This window comes from Setaria italica, chromosome I, assembly GCF_000263155.2.
Source record: "Setaria italica strain Yugu1 chromosome I, Setaria_italica_v2.0, whole genome shotgun sequence".
NCBI lineage: Eukaryota > Viridiplantae > Streptophyta > Magnoliopsida > Poales > Poaceae > Setaria > Setaria italica.
The window spans coordinates 26,553,444-26,572,759 of NC_028450.1; the positions used below are offsets into that span (position 1 = coordinate 26,553,444).

General features: G+C 47.2%; 1 protein-coding gene across 1 annotated transcript; it reads right to left on the reverse strand.

The window, feature by feature from the left end:
- Positions 1-10,178: 10,178 nt before the first annotated feature.
- Positions 10,179-13,209, reverse strand: LOC101758823 (elongation factor-like GTPase 1). The gene is given in 6 exon segments (XM_022828434.1): positions 10,179-10,492; positions 10,495-10,846; positions 10,849-11,571; positions 11,574-12,421; positions 12,424-12,591; positions 12,594-13,209. Coding segments are annotated over 6 exon segments (3,021 nt in total).
- Positions 13,210-19,316: the final 6,107 nt, after the last annotated feature.

Genomic DNA, 19,316 nt, shown 5'->3' on the forward strand with positions numbered 1-19,316 from the left:
TATCAAACCTGCCCCCCGGCCTATCATGGCGTCTGTCTTCCGACCGGTCATATCGGTCACTTCTGCCCCCCAGCCGATCACGCACGGGAGGGCGCCGGTCGTCTTGATCGCGCCGATTCCTGCTGATCGGTTCTGGTCTCCCATCTCTGGAGCGAGATCTGTTGAACGTCCGATTGTTACGATACGGGCCGTTGCATTCAGGGCAATTATCGGCCGAAGGTAGCCTGATGTTGCTCTCCCAACAGTGGATGAAGAACGGGCATCTCCAATGATCTTCGTGTCGCCGCATCGCTTCTTCCCGGGATCTTGAGCGTTCATGTTGACGCTGATATTTTTGGAGCAGGAACTGGGAAGTAATGCGTGGCTCACCTGGTTCGCCATCGTCGTCCTCCATCCGCCGCTTCCCCTTGACTTCTTCAGGCGTCGCTTGATTTCTGGGGTCTACGGCACCACTCTTTTTAGCCGATTCGGACGTCAGCACCTTTGTTTGGAGCGAGTTCTTCCCTGTGTCAACCATGTTGGTGGGGAAGGGGTGCTGGTTGATCTTCATCGGCTTGGCTGATTTTGTTGGCACTTCAAATTTAAGTCTGCCCTGCTCAATGGCCGACTGTATCTGCTGCCGGAAGATTTTGCACTCATTAGTGTCATGGGATGTAGCGTTGTGCCACTTGCAGTATTTCATCTTCTTCAATTGTTCGGCAGAAGGTATTGTATGATATGGCGAGAGCTTGATCTGTCCTTCCTGGAGGAGAAGGTCGAAGATTTTATCGGCCTTCGTCATGTCAAAGCCGAACGTCTCTGGCTCTTTCTTGCCGAACGGGCACGATATTGGCTTCTTTCCCTTGACCCACTCTGCAAGGCCAACTTCAGCATCTTCTTCGGCTTCAACCTCTTCTAGGAACGCAACCTTCTTCTGGAAGTTCCTCCGTGGATCGAAAGAACGTACCTCCTGTCCAGACAATCGGTGAACGATTTGGCTTAAGCTCTCAAACTCCTGTGAGGCGTACTTCTCTTTGATGTGTGGCTGGAGACCTTGAAAGGCTATATCAGCCAGCTGTGCGTCGTTTAGAGCCAAAGAGTAGCATTTGTTCCTGATTTCCCGAAACCTCTGTACATATGAGGGTATCGGCTCGTCGCTTCTCTGTTTGAGGCTGGTCAAATCGGACAGCTTCATCTCATGCACCCCGGCGTAGAAGTATTTATGAAACTGTCTTTCCAAATCGGCCCATGTAATAATCGAGTTCGGCGGTAATGTCGTGAACCACTGGAAGGCCGACCCAGATAGAGATGACGAGAATAGCCGCACCCGTAGAGCGTCTTGCGCTGCTGCCTCTCCACATTGGATGATGAACTTGTTAACGTGTTCCACGGTTGAAGTGTCATCCATCCCCGAGAACTTGGTGAAGTCAGGAACTTTATACCGATGGGGAAACGGCAGTAGGTTGTACGTAGACGGGTATGGTGTCCTATAAGTGTAAGTCTGTACCTTCGGCTTCAAGCCGAATTGTTCCTGAATCACTTCTGCTATACGTGCCGACCAGTCCGGCTGTTGCTGGTAAACTGTTGGCTGAGGGACTGGCACGTGCTGGTATATCGGAGGTGGAATGGCCTGATGCTGAGTAAAAGTAGGTGGCATCTGAGTGAAAGCCGGCTGTGTATTCAGGATCGGCTGTTTGAATGAGCCACTCGCTTCATCGTATAGTACGAGCTCTGCTGCTTTACTCATCTCCGGTGCGACAGGCTGGTACGGCGGCATGGTTGGTCGAGTGGCTGCTTGGAAAGATGCCTGGAATTGGGGACTTCCCTGACCGGCCGATTGATCCTGAACGGCCGTAGCTGATGGTGCCCCCCAAGGCGCTGGGCTAACTGGAGGGAACGGCGCAGAGGACAGCTGGACGGGATGTGGCTGAAGGTGTTGTGTACCATTATAGCCCGTAGGGTTTGATGATGAGGAAGCGCCTGAACCCCCAACGGGAAATTGGATCGGCTGAGAAGCCGAATACCCCTTGTTTGGTGGAATCGGCTGAGTATATGCCGGTCCCTTGTATCCTTGAGATGTTCCGCTAGCCATGGAGCTGATGACGGCATTGTACACCGTATTTGCAAGGACCGGAGATTGATCAATGAAGGCGTGATAAACGGATTGTTGGACCATCTCGGCCACCCTGTCCGAGTCCTCGGTGATTGTAATTTGACGGGGAGTTGGAAACGGAGACTTTTTGATAGTCTCCCCGCTTCTGGTGCGACAGAAGGACTGCAGGCAAGCTTTCCGGTATTGTGCCGTCTGTTTCTCGAGTTCTTCCTTCTGGTCGTCCCTGAGATCTGCCTCGGTCACTTCGATGACGTTATCTTCGGAGACTTCAGCAGCTTTCGACATGGTGGCGGTTGTACTGGTCCCACTGGGCGTGCCAAAAGTGTGTTGGCGCTAGAAATCGGTCAACCGAATCCCCAGCGTCTGACACACGACCCGGGAGAATTTGCTTAGCTCCTGTTCGGGTGATTGCCCTGGTGCGGTTCGCGCGGCGTGCCAGCCAATCTGACCTGTTGATTGGCAAGGAAGTATACGTGTCAAATCCAAAAGCCACGATCGGCTAAATTTCCGATCTCGAGGGAGCTTATCAGCGAATCAGCCGATTTGCCGTAATAGAGAAATCGGCTATGAAGCAGCCGACTAACAGGCAGCGTGAACGATGACTAATCGAGATAATCGGTACAACGCTACGACAGCAACACTAGGAACAGATCTAATCGGCTATGCGTAGAATAAGTGAATTAAACAGCAAAATATGAGAAAAGCCGAAACTGCCGATTCCTAGCTGGATAACTGGTGATAAGACTAGAAAAACAGGTAAAACCTATAATTCTAGTAAATATCGATAACTAGTGAATAAATCTAAACGAAACAACAGCAATGCGCCCGAAGTTAAAGCCTAGAATTTACTCGATAAACGGAACTTACAAGATCGGCCGGAGGTCAAGTTGATGCAGCCCCGCCAACCCGTACGAACTCGTGAAAAAGAAGAAAGTACTTGGCGAAGTCGCCTGCTTGAAAGTAAGCACGAAGAAATAGTAATTTGTTGTATTGAGTAGTCGATGATTACAGATCTACAAAGGTAGCTATTTATAGCCCCATACAGGCGACTCCTTATCTGACTAGAACTCTATCCCTAATTCAAATAGAAAACGAATATTTACAAGTACGATTCGTACTAGATTGGTTATTATACGCTTCACGTGCTGATTTCCTCTTCATCCTTCTGTCCCCTTCCAAGCCCATACCGGCCCAATTATTCCAACCTCCTAATCGGCCGATTCCTCATCGGCAAAGGGTAACTGATCGGGAACCTGGCGGGTCCGATCCAAACCCCAAGGGTTAAGCGAGGCAGAAGTCTTTAAAGATCCATTGGCCGATCCTGTACTGTAGCATCGGCCGATCATGGACTGTAGCGCCAACCAACCGATCCCTAACTGTAGCGCCAACCAACCGATCCCTAACTGTAGCGCCATTCGGCCGATTTCCAACTGTCACCCCCGCATTCTACTGTACCTTCCAATTTCCTCTCCTCCTGGCGCCGATTTCACTTGTGACGAAATCTTGCGTCAACAGAGGGTAACTGAAATAGACTCAACTGGAAATATCTTTTTTCCCTTTAATTTGGAATGGACTGTCTCAAAGATGGAGTGAGTTCTTCCAAGCCCATACCATCTCTTCTCATTCCGTCCCTCTACACACTTCCTTGTGTTGCTACCCTCTGCTCACCCTACTGCCAAGCAGCACCAGCCTCTGCTTGCCCCGCTCCTAAGCACCACCACTCTCCAATCAACCCGCTACCATCCTCTGGTTGCCTTGTGCCTCACACGGCAGTAGCTACGCGACTCCGGTGAGACAAGGTTCAAGCGTGTTGGGGAAAAGCGGCTCTAGTGAGGCGACGCTTGAGTATGGCAGGATTGATGGTGGTTAGGTAGCGGTGGCGGGGCTCACATGGCCAAGTAGTGGTGGCAGCTCACCTGTAAGGAGCGGCAGCTCAACTAGCCGGATAGGATGGCGGGCCGAGCAGGGCTGGCTCTACAATTTTGAGTGCCCTCAAGCGAATTGGACATTATGTGCCCTCTAGGCTAATTTATTTTCATTTGTAACGATATAAAGGAGATAATAGTACTAACAATATATATTTAATTCTTGAAGTCAATATCCATAGTACAATCTAAAAGAGGGGTAAAATAAAACTAGTATGATTACCTCAAATAATAACTAAGCTCCGTGACTCAATAAAGCTTCGGTCCTTAAAAAAAACTTCTTATGGCATTTCTTGATGTAAAATCATTAAGAACAATATCAAGATTAATGTTGTCTAAGATATTCTTCTCAATGCTGCACATAGCCAAGCCGTTCAATCTTTGTTGTAGTATAGTTGACCTCAAATAGTTTTCCAGTAGTTTCAATTTTGAGAAACTTATTTCAGCTGAGGCCACTATCACAGGTACAGTTAAGAGGATCCGATATGCAACAGAGACATTTTGATATCAATCTACAATTGTAACAAACTGAAGAATCTCAGTCGCTGATACTAAACCGTCATGCAAAGTTACTTGCAATACTTTTAATTCAGAGAAAAAAAATCATCTAGATCAACATCAGATGAGTTATCATGAGAAAAAACTTCTGCAAAAGTAGTGCAATGCTCCCGTAGATCATTATCATCCAAGGACTTCAGATTTTCTGAGTTGAATAGGAAACCAAACACCTTTTCAAATATCTTCAGCTGCTCAAATCCGCTAGTCAATGAAGCAATTGCAGCAGCATCGATGACAACAAAATAATTAACTCTAAAGGATTCCCTGGCAGTCAATTGTATTTCTTCTTCATCATTATTTATTTCATCAAAATGCTTCTACCTTTTACCTTGGTGTTTTGTAGGGAATTTTGGCTCTATATCCATATCAGATGCAAATGGCTTTTGCAACTTCAATACTAGAGTCAAAACCTTCGTTTCTCTACTTTTGAAAATATGAGATGGCCCCTTCAATTTGTTTCAGAGTTGCATCCATGCACACAATCTTAGATTGTAACTTTGTGCTCACCATGTTTGTAGAAAATAAAATATCGTGCCAAATAACCATACCAACTAGAAATTCAAAATTCTCAAGTGTGCTAACCAAAGATTGAGCATCACTTACTGTTGTTGCATCATCAGTACAAATCTCCTCCACTTTCTGCAAGGCTGATCTTATTTGCGGAGTTTGATACCGGATAGGTTGCACACTCTTTATTCGACTCTCCCAACGAGTATTAGATACAGGTTTAAGAGTCAGTTTTGGAACATGGTCAAGCAAAATCTTCCACCTTTTAGTAGAACGTGCAAACAATGCATATATCCGTTGTATAATACCGAAGAATAAAATAACTTGCCTGCAAGATTTTGCCATATCACAAAGAGTAAGATTCAGACTATGACATGCACATGGCATGTATAATACTTTGGGGTTGATTTGAAGCAAACAATTTTGGACACCTTTGTTGTGTCCCTTCATATTGGAACCATTGTCATAACCTTGACCTCTAACATCAGCGACATTCAAATCTAGATTAGCCAATGTATCTATCAATACATTAAAAAGGTCCAATCCTGATGTGTCATCAACCTTTAAGAGCCCTAGAAAAAACTCTTCCACTCTCGGAATGTGACTTGCCATATTGACACAACGCACAATTAAGGTCATCTGTTCTTCATGGCTCGCATCTGGGGTACAATGCAGGATAATAGATAAATACTTAGCATCCTCGACGATCTTTAAGATATACTCCTTCACGGTATCAGTAAGAATAGAAATTAACTCATTCTGAATATTGTGGCCAATATAATGATGATGAATTTCATTACTTTGAATGTGCCTAATGTGTTCTTGCATCACAAGATCAAACTCAGCAATCATTTCGACCGTGCCTAGAAAATTACCATTATTATCTTGATAAAACTTCTCATTTGATCCTCGAAAGGCCAAATTATGTTTAGCAAGAAACTTCACAGTAGAAACTATTCTGATCAAAATTTATCTCCAACGCTCTTTTTCCTTTGTGATTTCTCGTTACATATCATCGTCAATTGTTTGATTTTTTCTTAACCTCACTCTAAGTTCATTCCATGTATTCATGTTTGTCAAATGCTTAACACTGCTCTCATGTTCTTTGAGTCTCCTACTAAGATGCTGCCAGTCCCTCACTCCATCAAATGCTCATGTTCTTTGAGTCTCCTGCTAAGACGCTGCCGGTCCCTCACTCCATCAGATGCTAACATAGACTTGCTTTTATTTGACTTGAACAACTTGCAACAAAAACAATAAACTTTGTCCACATGTTTAGAGTAAACCAACCACTTTCTATTAACAGACTCACCATTAGATAAATTTCTGGAGTAGTAAGCATATGAAAAATATCTGCCAATGGCATCCTTAGGGAACTCCAAATTCAATTCTCTCATAGGCCCCTTTTCAATTAAAATATCCCTTTTGCTATTGTCAAGATTATCTCATGTTCTTAGATCATAGATAGATATATCAGAACCTTCTTATTCATCACCATTTAAATTTTCATGATCAAATGAGGGATGCAAATCAACCCCCCCCAATACTCAGGGACATCAATTTTTACAATTAAATCTTCTTCCCCTATAGCATTTTCAGTGACCTCAACATCTGCATTTAAATCATGATCATGTGGCTACCCGTGATCAGTTTCCTGCTCTTGAGCTTCATTGACATCAACATTACTTGAAGCTACGAAGAACTTGTGTAAAGCACCCCTTTGCGATTCAACCAACTGATCATCGTGTTTTCTTTTTTTCCTTTTATGAGCACCTGACAATTGCTTCTTGGGTAACATCTAAGATCTAAATTATAGGTGAAAGTAAATAATTGTTACTGAATCTCAAAGTTTAAAATTGAAGAATAAGTTGATAACTCACGTGTGATGAATAGCAAGCTGGCCCAGGACGACATCGTTCGTTGCCGGTGAGTCGATCACTGATGCGGTGATGCTGGAGCTCGGAGCAGTGCAGGGCAGGGCCTTGCAGGCGCCAGGCGGCCTCCTCACCTCCTCAATTGTGATGGCAGCAACGAATAGGAATCGGCGAGACGATGATTAGTTTTGTCGAGATAGCCTACGGCGGCTGCGCACGCATGGAGGACTCGGGAGTCTGATCGTCTCTTATCTGGAGCCTGGAGACCTGCTGTGCACAGCATTGATAGAGAAATAACTTTCGATCCTTGGACAAAAATCTCGGAACGAATCAGACCCAGGACTAAAGAGGCATTAGTCTCGAGTCTAAATTTCATAGTCCCTCAGAGCCCTTTTAGTCCCGATTGGTGGTTCCAACCATGATAAAAGTGGAACTTTTAGTCCCGGTTGGAGCCACCAACCGGGACTAAATCCACCGGCGACCTTTAATTCTCTCCGACTCTATCTCTCTCCCTTATCCTTATCTCATTCTGCTCCTCGATCCCTCCTCCTCCCTCTGCTCCTCTCCCTCCTCCTCCTCCTCTAGCTCCTCCCAGGCCTCCTCCTCCCTCTAGCTCCTCCCCGACCTCCTCCTCCCTCTGCTCCCCCTTCCTTCCCGCCGCGGCCCAGCAAGGCGTGGCGTGGGCGGGCGAGCCGCCGCCACACGCGACCAACCGGTGTGGTGTGATGCGGGCGGGCGAGCCATCACCATGCGACGGCCCGGCGCGGCGCGGAGCAGCCAGGTTAGCTGCAGGTAGGTGAGATTGGCGAGCGGTGAATGATTATTTGTTTGTGAATGATTCATTTCTGATTTTTGCTATCCACCGCATGTTGTGAATCAAATTGAACTCATGTGTTGTGAATAAGATCTTGTGCGAATTGATTGATTGTGTGTTCTTACTTGTGTGATGGTCATTATGAGATGAGCATGTTTGTTGCTCTTGATTTGATTGTCTATGTGGTGGAGTTGGAGCTCAAGGAGGTGGTAGAGAAAGTCGAGACGGAGCTGCAGGGGGCGGCAGGGTGAGCAGGTAGGACGGGGGCAGCCTATTTTGTTTATTTTATTGGAATATTTTTAGTCCCGTTTGGTAATACCAACCGGGACTGAAGGAGATCTTTAGTCCCGAGTGAATAATTCGGGACTAGAGATAGGAACCTTTAGTCTTGAATAATTAGTCCCGGTTGGATTTTCGAGACCTATGCGTCTCTCCAACCGGGACTAAAGCTTAGTTTTCCACCAGTGCAAGGTCTTTGCATTGCATGTTAAGTATTGATGTTGGCCTATTGGGCCCCTCTCTTGCCTGAGCCCCGGCCGTCGCCTAGGTTGCATGGGGTCAGAGCCGGCCCTGGGGCCGAGCCACCGAGCGCGGAAGGGAAGGAAATCAAAGGGGGCTACGGGGCGAGGCTTATATAGAACATAAGCGATAAGCTTGTTTGACTGAGAAGCTAGATCTACGGTTAACACAACATGTGAAACCTTTCATCTCCATCCCTCTAACCAAATAAAGAAATAATATCATTCAGTTATCTAACCAAATATAAGGATGGAACCATTCCATCTCTAAACTTAAGGATGAAACCATTCCATCTCCACTCCCTTCCCAATCAAATGAACCACATATAACTCATATTATCTGACTGGGATGCCTTTTGGAGGTTTTCCGTAGAAAAACTGCAAAAAGAATGGATTGGAAGGGATCGAGATAACAAGTGTGTAGTAAATTCAAATGCTTTGGTATTTTTTCCTCGCATATTACAGGACAAATATCATTGTACTTTCAGTAGAAATTCTGTAAATTTAACTGAATAGTGAGGCCACCGCTCACAAAGAGAACTCAAACATGGAGCATCCACATATGTTACCTTATTCTATTTTTTATGCTTCACAAGTCCACACCATAGTGGCAGATGCCGCAAATTTCAAGTCAAGGAAAGCACAGGAAAGAGTTATTACTCTTGCTTTATGTCTTCTGTAAATCATATTTAGCACTAGAATTTAATATTTGTAATTGTAAATCATATCTCGATTCCTTGTTTCCCTTTTTTTGGCCCACAATCAACCGCACAAAAAAGCAGTGAGCTCAGTTTCACTGGACAATGCAGCAGACATAGAACTACAGAAGCGAGTGAAAGTTACTGAAGCTGGCCTTTTTGCATTGGACTGTGGCCGCATCTTTGGAGAGTAATATACTAATATGATAAGATGAGAACTTCTTTCTTTTCTACTCCGTTAATGTTAGAATGCAAGTCATGCAGACCTGCCACCGTTCAGTGCCCCAGCCCACAGGACACTATATAAAGCACTAAACTTTTCAAGCTCTTGACTAACTTACACTCCTAATAGCTAATGGGGATAAGCACAGGTGCTGCAAAGCACTGCTGGCGTGGAGAAATAAAATTTAGACACCAGAAATCGTTTGCTCACATGTTATTTAGCTAGCTTTCTTGCTGGGAACTTATGCGAACAGTCAACAGATCAAGCAACACTATAAAAGAAATTGTGTCTAAAAAATGTCAGAAATAATCTTGAGATTATAGTCACCTAACCTGGCTGAATGACTGAATTTATCAAAGAGTAATAGCATGTGATACTTAGCATAATGAGATTTTGCCTCATCAATGAACAAATGTATTACTAAACAACAGATGAAACTTAACTGAATTGTTCAGATTTTGTGAAGGAAGCAAGGCTGACGAATGGTTTTCAGGTTGTTTTATCCAAAGTGTCCAGTAAGCTCCGTTTTGTTGACAACTTGATCTGCAATTCCCATATATTAAAATTTGAAATATTTATGAAATATCAGATGAAGAGTTATCATCCACATCTGGGACAAGATACTAATTATCCTTCAGAAAGATATCAGGTCGTTTTCATCTTCATTAGAATCAAGGGCATGATACTAAAAAGTACTCCCTACGTTTCAAATTGTAGGTCATTTTGGCATTTAGTTTTTCTATGTATCTAAACATAGCGTATATCTAAATAAATAGCAAAATCTATGAACCTAGAAAAATCAAAACGACCTACAATTTGAAATGGGGAGAGTAATGTTGCTCCACTAGAACTGCCAAGCATATCAAAACTGTACCAACTCCATACTTTGCACATTTGATTATTATATTTTCAGTGTATAGGGCAAAATCTGGAGCCAAAGGTATAATTTCCTACATTATGTTAACAAAATTACACTTTCCTCGCAAGAGTTCGCTGTTTCGTGCCATGCTCCACAACTTTCTCTTCAACATGTAGGCCCTTTCTTCGCCTCACAGAATTCATGAGCTTCTTAGCCAAGTTTGGCCCAATGCTTGAGCGATCACCAAATTCTTCAGTCTCTTCCTGCGTTTTCGGGGTAAAGAAAGGGTCCTGAGAGATGGATTCCCAGTGGCTAAAAGCTAGAATCGCACTAGCTGCACCTGACGTTCGCTTCCTAAGTTTCTCAGCGAACTCAGAGCTCTCGGCAACTGGCAAGTGAGCATGCACTGTGAACAAAGATGTACAAGCACCTTGGCTCGACAATCACGCAGAACAGAAAATGCGGCATGTACCTGCTCCATCGGTGTGGTCAATTCACAAAAGTAGATTGGTTCCACAAGCCTTGGCTTGCTCTGAAGAACAGCTTCTCGGCATGCTTCCTTCACTACAGTAATTACTTGCAGTGAAGATTTCATCGGAGCTACAGCATCAGAGTTGTTGACAGAAATGTAGGACTCAACAACGAACGCCACACCCCTTATAGGTTCATCACATATGGGACCTGCATTTGTGGCAAACTGAAAACCTGAGACAATGCTGTTCCTTAGTGCCTCAAAATCAAGAGAATACGTTGATGCCTGTGTTTCACTGTTTACATGGCATTTTTGGTTTCTGCATCAGATGCACTCACAAACCCCAACCTCTCTGAGACATGACACCTACTACTCACAAGAATACCTCCCCATCCATTTTGGCTTGCTGTGACACCACTAGTTGATTTCAAGTCAGGCAAGAGAAGGAAGTTTGGCCCAACATGTGAAGGACCTAGGGCCATGATTCTTTGAAGGTATCCCAGCAATGTTTTCCTACACCTCTCAAGTTTCTCCTTTTCCACTTGCTCAGAGATCGCTTCCACTTCACTGTCAATGGCACTGATCACACGCTGCCTAAGCGTTGCTGTTGAATTACTACCATCCTGAGCAAATTGTGAACTTTCCCCCTCAATGATTTGACCAAGCAATTCTTCATTTTCCGCAAGGACCTTGGTCAGTGCATTGGGAAGATTGATGACTTGAACTCTCACAGTGAATCTCCCATTCGGAGTGGTCCTCTCAACAAACCCCTGTTGAGCCTTCATGCTTCCCATTAAGCTAACACACTCTCCTTGGATGGTCTCCTTGAATGATACCAATGGCTTTGAGACCTCCAGCTGGACGTTGGCGAACCTCTCCTGCAAATCTTTGATGCAGCGCTCCAAATGCACCTCGCCAGCTGCAGCAAGGACATGCTCGCCCCTCTGCGAGACAGTGTACACAACCAACGGGTCTGCCTGGTTAAGAAGCTTCAGTCCTTTCAGAAAGTCTCCCAGATCAGCAGGATTGGAGAGGGCTCAACTGCGACCTTGAGCATCGGCGACAACTGGGACGTCATGCTCGAGAATGGCCAGCAATTCTTGGTCGACGACAGCGTTGCACTCTTCAGCACGTGCTGGCCAAGGCCCTGAATCGCAACAACATTGCCGGCAGCCACACTGTCAACCGGCAGCAGGTCCTGCCCAAGCATCTCGTACAGGCAGTGCAACTCCACCTCCTGCACATGCTTGCCCGACGCGTCATCCCCTTTTACCGGATCATACAGCGGCGACAGGACGAACACCTTCTGCCCTGCACGGAGCACCCCGCTGAAGACCCTCGCGAACGCCAGGAAGCACTCCTCATCCGGCTCCAACTCGTTGTGCCCATGGTTGTGGTTCAAGTGCTCCCCATTAAGCCCCTTGGACGGCAGCATCGAGTATGGAACTGCAAACATCTTGGACACGAACACCACCACGGGCGCGCTTTTGCTTGTGCTGCAGGCCGCCACACAGCTCCTCACCTGCTCCGCCTCGGTGACAATGCTGGCGCAACCGCTGGCAGCAACCCTCCTCTCAGGCATAAGCCTTGGCACTCTGAACGCCTGGGCGGCGACGGGGTCGGGCGTGCACTCGACGAGCATCTCCATGACCGACTCCGCGAGCGGCAGCCACGCCCGCAGCACGGCGTGCAGCGAGACCTTGGGTTCCTTGCTGTGCAGCTCCAGCGGTGACACCTGATTGAAGACGGACACGACGTTGTTGTGCATCCACTCTGAGCTGTTCGGCATCAGGCCCCTCTGGTACAGCTTCCACAGTGGCTTGAGCACGTTCTGCACGAACGCCGGCTGCTGGTCCGCGCTGCCGTCAGAGGCAGAACCGCCTTCTTCTCCTTGTCGATGTAGTAGGGGCCCCAGAAACCCCTGAGAAGCCTGGCCTTGCTAGCGCCGGTTTTCTGGGCGTACAGGTCGGCCAAGCGGTGGATGCGGAAGCCCCAGCCGTCGCGTGCGCAGGTGAAGACGACGTTTCCCTTGTGGGGATGGAAGGTGTGCCGTCGTCCTCGTCCTCGTCGTCGCCGCCGCCGCCGCCGCCCGCGAGGCGGCCGTCGTCGTCCTGGAGGAGGGAGGAGAAGTAGGACCCGGAGCGCAGCGCGGAGTAGATGGAGTTGACCTCGGCGAGGGTGCGGCCGAGGAGCGCGTAGGCTTCCTCGGGCGAGAGGAGGAGGTCGGTGATGAGGCGGTCGAGCTTGTTGAGGACGAGGCAGGGGCGCAGGCACTCGACGAACGCCTGGCGCAGCGCGGCGTGGGTCTGGACGCGGACGCACTTGGCGGCGTCGACGACGGTGAGCGCCGAGTCCGAGAGGCGCGCCGCGGCGGAGACCTCGGAGCAGAAGTCGGCGTGGCCCGGGGAGTCGATCAGGTGCACACGGTGGACGCCCGTGGGGTGCGCGTGCCGGAGCGCGACCGAGGAGGACTTCATGGTGATGGCGCGCCGCTGCTCCTCCGGCAGGTGGTCCATGAACATGGCGCTGCCGGCCAGCTTCGGGTGGAGGAGCCCATCGCCGCCGGAGGCCACCAGGTGGTCCGCGAGGGAGGTCTTGCCGTGGTCCACGCGGGCTAGGATGCAAGTATTGCGCACGAGGCGGGGGTCGGCAGCCGCCGCCGCCGCCATCGCCCATCGGCGGTTAGGGAGAAATCCGCCGCCGAACTTGGGCTCGATCGATTCGGTACTGACGGCGCGACTAGACGTGGCCGCGTGGGGTCGGGGTGAGGCGTTGGCGTTGCCGCGTTGGTGGGCTACCGGAGACCGAATTGGACTGTAGCTATTCACCTTTGGGCTTTGGGCTTACTTTTAGATTCGTTTGGCTGGCTCCTGCTAACACGGGTGCGGCTTCTTTTTAGGTCTTTCTATATCTCAATCAATTGACAATCACTTTCATCCTTCTTATCCTCTCCCCACGCCTTCTTCCTTCTTCGTCTTCCTCTCGCCCGCCGCTAGCCCACCCTCCACCTCGTCGGCGCCAGGCGTCCCCAGCGTCGGCAGGGCCCATCGTCGACCCCCCACCCCCAATGCTCTCCTCCTCCTCCCCCTCCTCCTCCTCCGCTGATGGCTGCTCACCCCCACCTCCGGCGCTACCCTGCCCGTCTCTGGCAGCCCCGCCGCCGCATCCACCACCACCGTCCTGACTGCTCCCGCGCTAACCTATTGCTGGCGCTCGCCCCAGCCGCCTCCACCACCCAGCTAGGGTCCTCCACCGCCTAGCTCCGGCGGTGCCCACGCCGCCTCCGCTCTCCCACCATCTCAACCGCCACCACCGTCGGCCGGCAAGCTGCCTCGAAGCCTCTTTTAGGCCCGCAGACCACAGCTAACCCTACCCCCCAACCCCAGACCCAGGAACCCAAACCCTAAGGCTCGCTGGCGCCATTGCCAGAGCTGTGGGAGAACACCCAGAAAAAGTGATTGAGAGAAATTTAAAAATCAAGCATGTGAGCTCTAGCAAATCTCCAGCTTTTTCTTTACCTCTCACCAGTAAATATTTGTTAATATTTTTGGAAGGAACCAAATCTTTACCTAATATTAAAGTGTGTAAGCAATCCTTCATGTATTCTGCCCTATTAATTTTCGTCCATCAACTCCCCTTAATTTTTCATCTGTTGTGGCCTCCGTATCATTTTCGAACTCGCATCGGTATCTTCGAGACTCGAGTGTACATAGCGTGAGAAAGGAGAAGAGCGAGAGGCACTCGAAGTTAAAAAAATATATGAACTTCTCTGGAAGCTGGGCGTTGTACGACGCTGCTTCTTGGCATGAGTACGACAGCGTGATCTCTTCCATGGCTCGGCTGGAGCCGGCGAGAGCGCACCACCCAACATCCATGCCTTGGCTACAAGTATAGTAATCACCTGCAAGCCGGTGAAGAGAAGGTCCACGTCATCAGAAAAAAGCCACGTTAGGAGAGAGATTATGGAGCGGGTGCTATTCTCTTCGCCCGACTGTAGCGCACCATACGAGAAAAAAATGCCCTCTTCTAGCCCGATGCGAGCGATAAGCCGGCGCTTCATTCTCCCGTCTCTCCCCTTCCCGATCCAGTGCTCTGCTTCCCCTTCTAGCGCCAAATCGACCATGCTCTTCCCGCCAAATTGGTTCCTCATGCGCCAAATCGGTTCCTCGCATGCCAAATCAAAGGACTTAAGCCCCAAATCTTCCCCAATCACCACCTCTCCCAAACCCTAGATGCCATACCCAGCAGCCATCACTTGTCCATTGGTGAGATGAGTCAGAGGTCCAAGAGAACATCGGCACCAACGCTTATGGAGGTTCCGCCGCCGGTGGCTCAATCAGGTCAACCCGCTCCTCCGCCGTCCATCCCTTCCATGTTTGGACCTGGTGTTTGGTGCCCGCCTCGCCTGCCGCAATCCATGCCTCCCTCCTCCGCACCATCTTAGCTAATCGGTGTACAGCAACCAGGCATGGCAATGCTGGTGTTGGTGCTTCAACATATCCTTGGTCTAGGCCTAATAATCCTGAGGAGTTCGATGTGCAAGAATGGTATGTTATCTCTGTAGTGATGATGATTAATATTTATGTGCAAGTATGCCATCTCTGTAGCTATGAAATTAGATGTCCTGTATGCGAGAGACTTCTACAGTATTTGTGATGCTTCTTATCTAGTTACACACGAATTTTGTTAACTGTGGATTTCTAGTTCTAAGCTGCGATTTATTTATATCTAGTGCTTGAACGCAAATTTTTATTTAGGGTAAATTTTTTTGCCAGGGGATTAGATTCTTACCCTCCTGGTGGCTTCCTAAATATTTTGAAGAGCAGACCACAAGCTGCGAGCAATGGGAGTTCATCACAAGCAATACATATTGACAATGACAACAATGATGGCAATTGCTCTAGGACTGAGAAACGCTTGATATGGACAAAAGAGGAGGATCTTAGATTGGTAAGTTCTTTTTTTGTTAATGGGCTCCATGTGCTACATTGCTAGCACATCAGTTAACATCTTTTGAAATTTGACAATGTTTTAGGTTAGTGCTTGGGTGAATAATTCAAATGATCCAATCCAATCCAATTTTAAGAAGAATGATCAGTACTGGAAAGGTGTTGCTTATGTATTTAATAGCACCACCCCAAAAAACCGAGTCAGGACAGCCAAGCAAATAAAGGATCACTTTGGAAGAATTAAGAAAAGGGTTGCTTGGTTTTATGGTAGCTAGAAGGAGGCCAATGCTATGTGGGCTAGTGGTGAATCTAATGAGGATGTAATGATGAAGGCACTGCAAAGTTACAAAGAAGACCACAAAAAAGATGGGTCATTCATGTTTAGGCATTGTTGGGAAGTTCTTTGCAAGGAACCAAAATGGGACACTTATTTGGAACACCTTGATGATCTTGAACCAGACAAGAGAAAGTTTAGTGTTGACGAGGATGTGGGGTAACATTTCTCTCTAGATGATGCTAGAGATGAACGGCCAATAGGGGGCAAGAAAGCTAAGGAGCAGATGAAGAAAAGAAAAAAAGAGCAGCCTTGTATAATAAATCTTGAAGATGAGCTTAACAACTTTTTAGATGCTCAGAAAATAGAAAATGAAGGGTGCAAAGAGATGTTAGAAACACAACGACGTGTGTCTAATAAGAATCTTGAAGCTCGGAAGCTTGCACACCTTGTAGCAAAAGAGCACAAGGAGTCAATTATGCTTGAAACATATCGAGCGCTATTAATAAAAGAGACAATAGGTATGCCTGAAGATGTGAAATCTGAGGATGTGTTGGCACTAAAGTGTTTGAGGGAGAAGCTTTTAATAAAAATGACTAAGGTACTAAGCTTAGATTTTTTTTGTTACTATGCATGATCATAACTATGGTATGAATGATAACTCATGCTTTTCATGTCACCATGCAGGAAAGCATAGTTGGAAAATTTTGCCACGCCTCAAAGTTACTTCAATAATTCAGGTATACTCCCTCTGTATACAAATTTGAAGTCGTTCTGGGTGACACTTCATCGATGCGAAAGGAAGTCGTTCTGGCTTGAGGGGCCAATTTTTGACGCGTTTGCCCCTGGCGACGCTTTGTTCCACGCGCCCGCCAGTTCTCCGTTCGATGCCCAGCACGCTCGCCGCCCGCTTCGTTAATAGCCTAGCATGCTCGCCGCCGGCTTCGTCGCTCGCGTCAAGGCAGTAAACACACGCCACCCTCGCACAGGTGCTGCTCGCCTTCGCCCTCGCTTTCACTTGCTCATCCGCGGCTTAGTGTTTAGAGTTTGCCATGGACTTCAGCGGCGCAGGTGGTGCTCGTCGTGGAGTTTGGCGGTGCAGGTGCGGAGGAGTTGCAGGAGATCGCACTGGAGTCGCTACAGAGGTCATCACGCCGGAGTCGCTGGAGGTTATCCCGCCGGAGTCGTAGGGATCGGAGGAGGTCGTCACGCCGGACTTGGAGATGGAGGTGGTGCCGGACTCGCAGATGGAGGCGGTGCCAGACTCCATCACGCTAGAGTTGCAGATGGCGCCCGACTCCACCACGCTGAACTCCATCGCGACGGTGGCAGAGGCCGAGTCCATCATGACGGACTCCATGCCGGACTTGCAGATGGCGCCCGACTCCATCGCGATGGACTCCATCGTGCCGGATTCCTTGCTGTCGGGCGCTTTTCTTTGCGGTCGCTGCGGTCTTGTCCATGAGGACCGCGAAGCATGGAATCGTGCACACTCGCGGTTCAGGCCATGCCGTCGCTGTGGTCTCGTCCACGCGGACTACATGAGTGACGCCATTGCCGGCCGCGTCGAGGTGGACTGCAACCTTTTCATCGAGCATTACGGTTGGTTGCTGCCGAGAAAGGATGATGCCAAAGCATTGGTAAGATATGGTTTGATTGTTACATGCAGCAAGAGTAGCACAGGCTAAATTTAGTTCTAATTAATTGTTATAAGAGAGTGACTCTACTACTTAAGCTAACTAGCATCATTCTAATTTTTTCATGCAGCAAGAGTAGCCTCGGCTTCATGTAGCAATGATGGATCACAAGGGATGCAAGTTGGCAGACGATCTCCTCTTTCCAATGTTTCTTTTTTCATGTGAGGTACCTTGAAGTTGTTGCAACCTTTCTTCTTCATAGCTTCCATCAAAACACCTTGTAGTGTTAGAAATATTCGGTTTTCTTTGCGGTCGAGTACTCCATGAATGCCTAAAAAACAAGTGTGCAAGAAATGAATGAATGGGCAAATTTGTTGTGGAAGAAAACATTGAAACATGTGTGAACAATTTGGGCAAATTACCTCTTGCACGGCTGGAACTAGAGCCTCTATTGTTTTTGCATTCTTCTTATATTGAATTGCTTGTATAGCTCGAAAAAACTCAAGTCAAGAATGTTGAAATCCGGAGAGTTTGGTGGTTGACATATTAGGCGAATATCGAATCCTCCTAGCTTAGCGGCCTCACAAAAATCCGGATCATCCAATTTCAAGTGGGAAGGTGCATTGTCCTGTTGAATAAAGATTGGTTTGCCCACATCCTCTCTTGGCCACTTAGCTCAAATGGTAGGCAACACTTGGTTGATCATAAAATCTCTAATCACTTCTCTAGTGATGGAAGTAATGGGCTTCATAACCAAGTTTCCATGGACACGGCCGGTTCTCTCGTTACCTCTCTGAGCTGGTTCATAACGAACAAGTGGAAAACAACCAATCCTACCATTAAAAATACAATTCCCATCCCTAAACCTTGGTCGAGCGCAAACACACAAGAACATGAGCCTAGGGATGTAGTTCTTATTCTTACAAGTCCGATGGGGATCATCTTCTTCGGGTAGCAAATAATAGCTTTCAGATTTTTAAGATAGGCAGAACCATTTCTCATCAATGAACACAAAGTCAAACAACTCCTTGAACCTTGGATCATCAAGCAATTCCCTATTAACCATGTCAACACACCACTGTAACCTAGACCTCTTGTTAGCTTGAGTGAGATATGGTTTGATGCTACTAGAGTGGCGCCTAATCAATCCTTTTTTCAAGTACCTTTGAATTTTCCATTTGCTCATGTTTAGTTTGGCGCGCACATCCTCTATAGTCATTCTTTCCTTTAGAGGAATGTTACGCAATGCTTCTAAATCAACAGGAATTGCTTTACGGCCAACTCTACCCTTCTTTAGACTAGAAATCACAACCGGAACATTGCTTTTAAACTGTGTTTTACCTCGTTTCCAAACACGCTGAACTGACCGAATGTGAAGGGCAAATTGAGCAACAACAAATGCAGTATCTTTCTTGTGTAGTGTAGCATTATTGCTTCTAGTCAACAAAGCTTGGTAAACATGTTGTCGGAGTTTTCAGTCATATCTTTCCTCCGGTTGGGTTCTTGCTCTTGTTCTTGCACGATGGGGTTGTCCTCAGCAGGTTCTGTTAAAAGAAAACAAGCATTAGTTGTCGGCAACATGTTCTATTTATAGTGAAAAAAACAAGAACTCTTGGTCGGCAACATGTTCTATTTATAGTGAAAAAAACAAACACATTCTTCTACGAGTCACGGCATGTTCTATTTATAGTGAAAAAACAAGCACTATTGTTTGGCAACATGTTCTATTTATAGTGAGAAAAACAAGCACATTCATCTATTTGTCACGGCATGTGCATAATAGTAATAGCCATGTCATGTGCATATTGTAAATAATATGGAAAAAATAATGTACCAGCGAGATTTTGTAGATAATTGAAATCGATCGCACCAAATTCATCTAGTGGCAAGTTTAAATCAAATCCTATAACAATAGT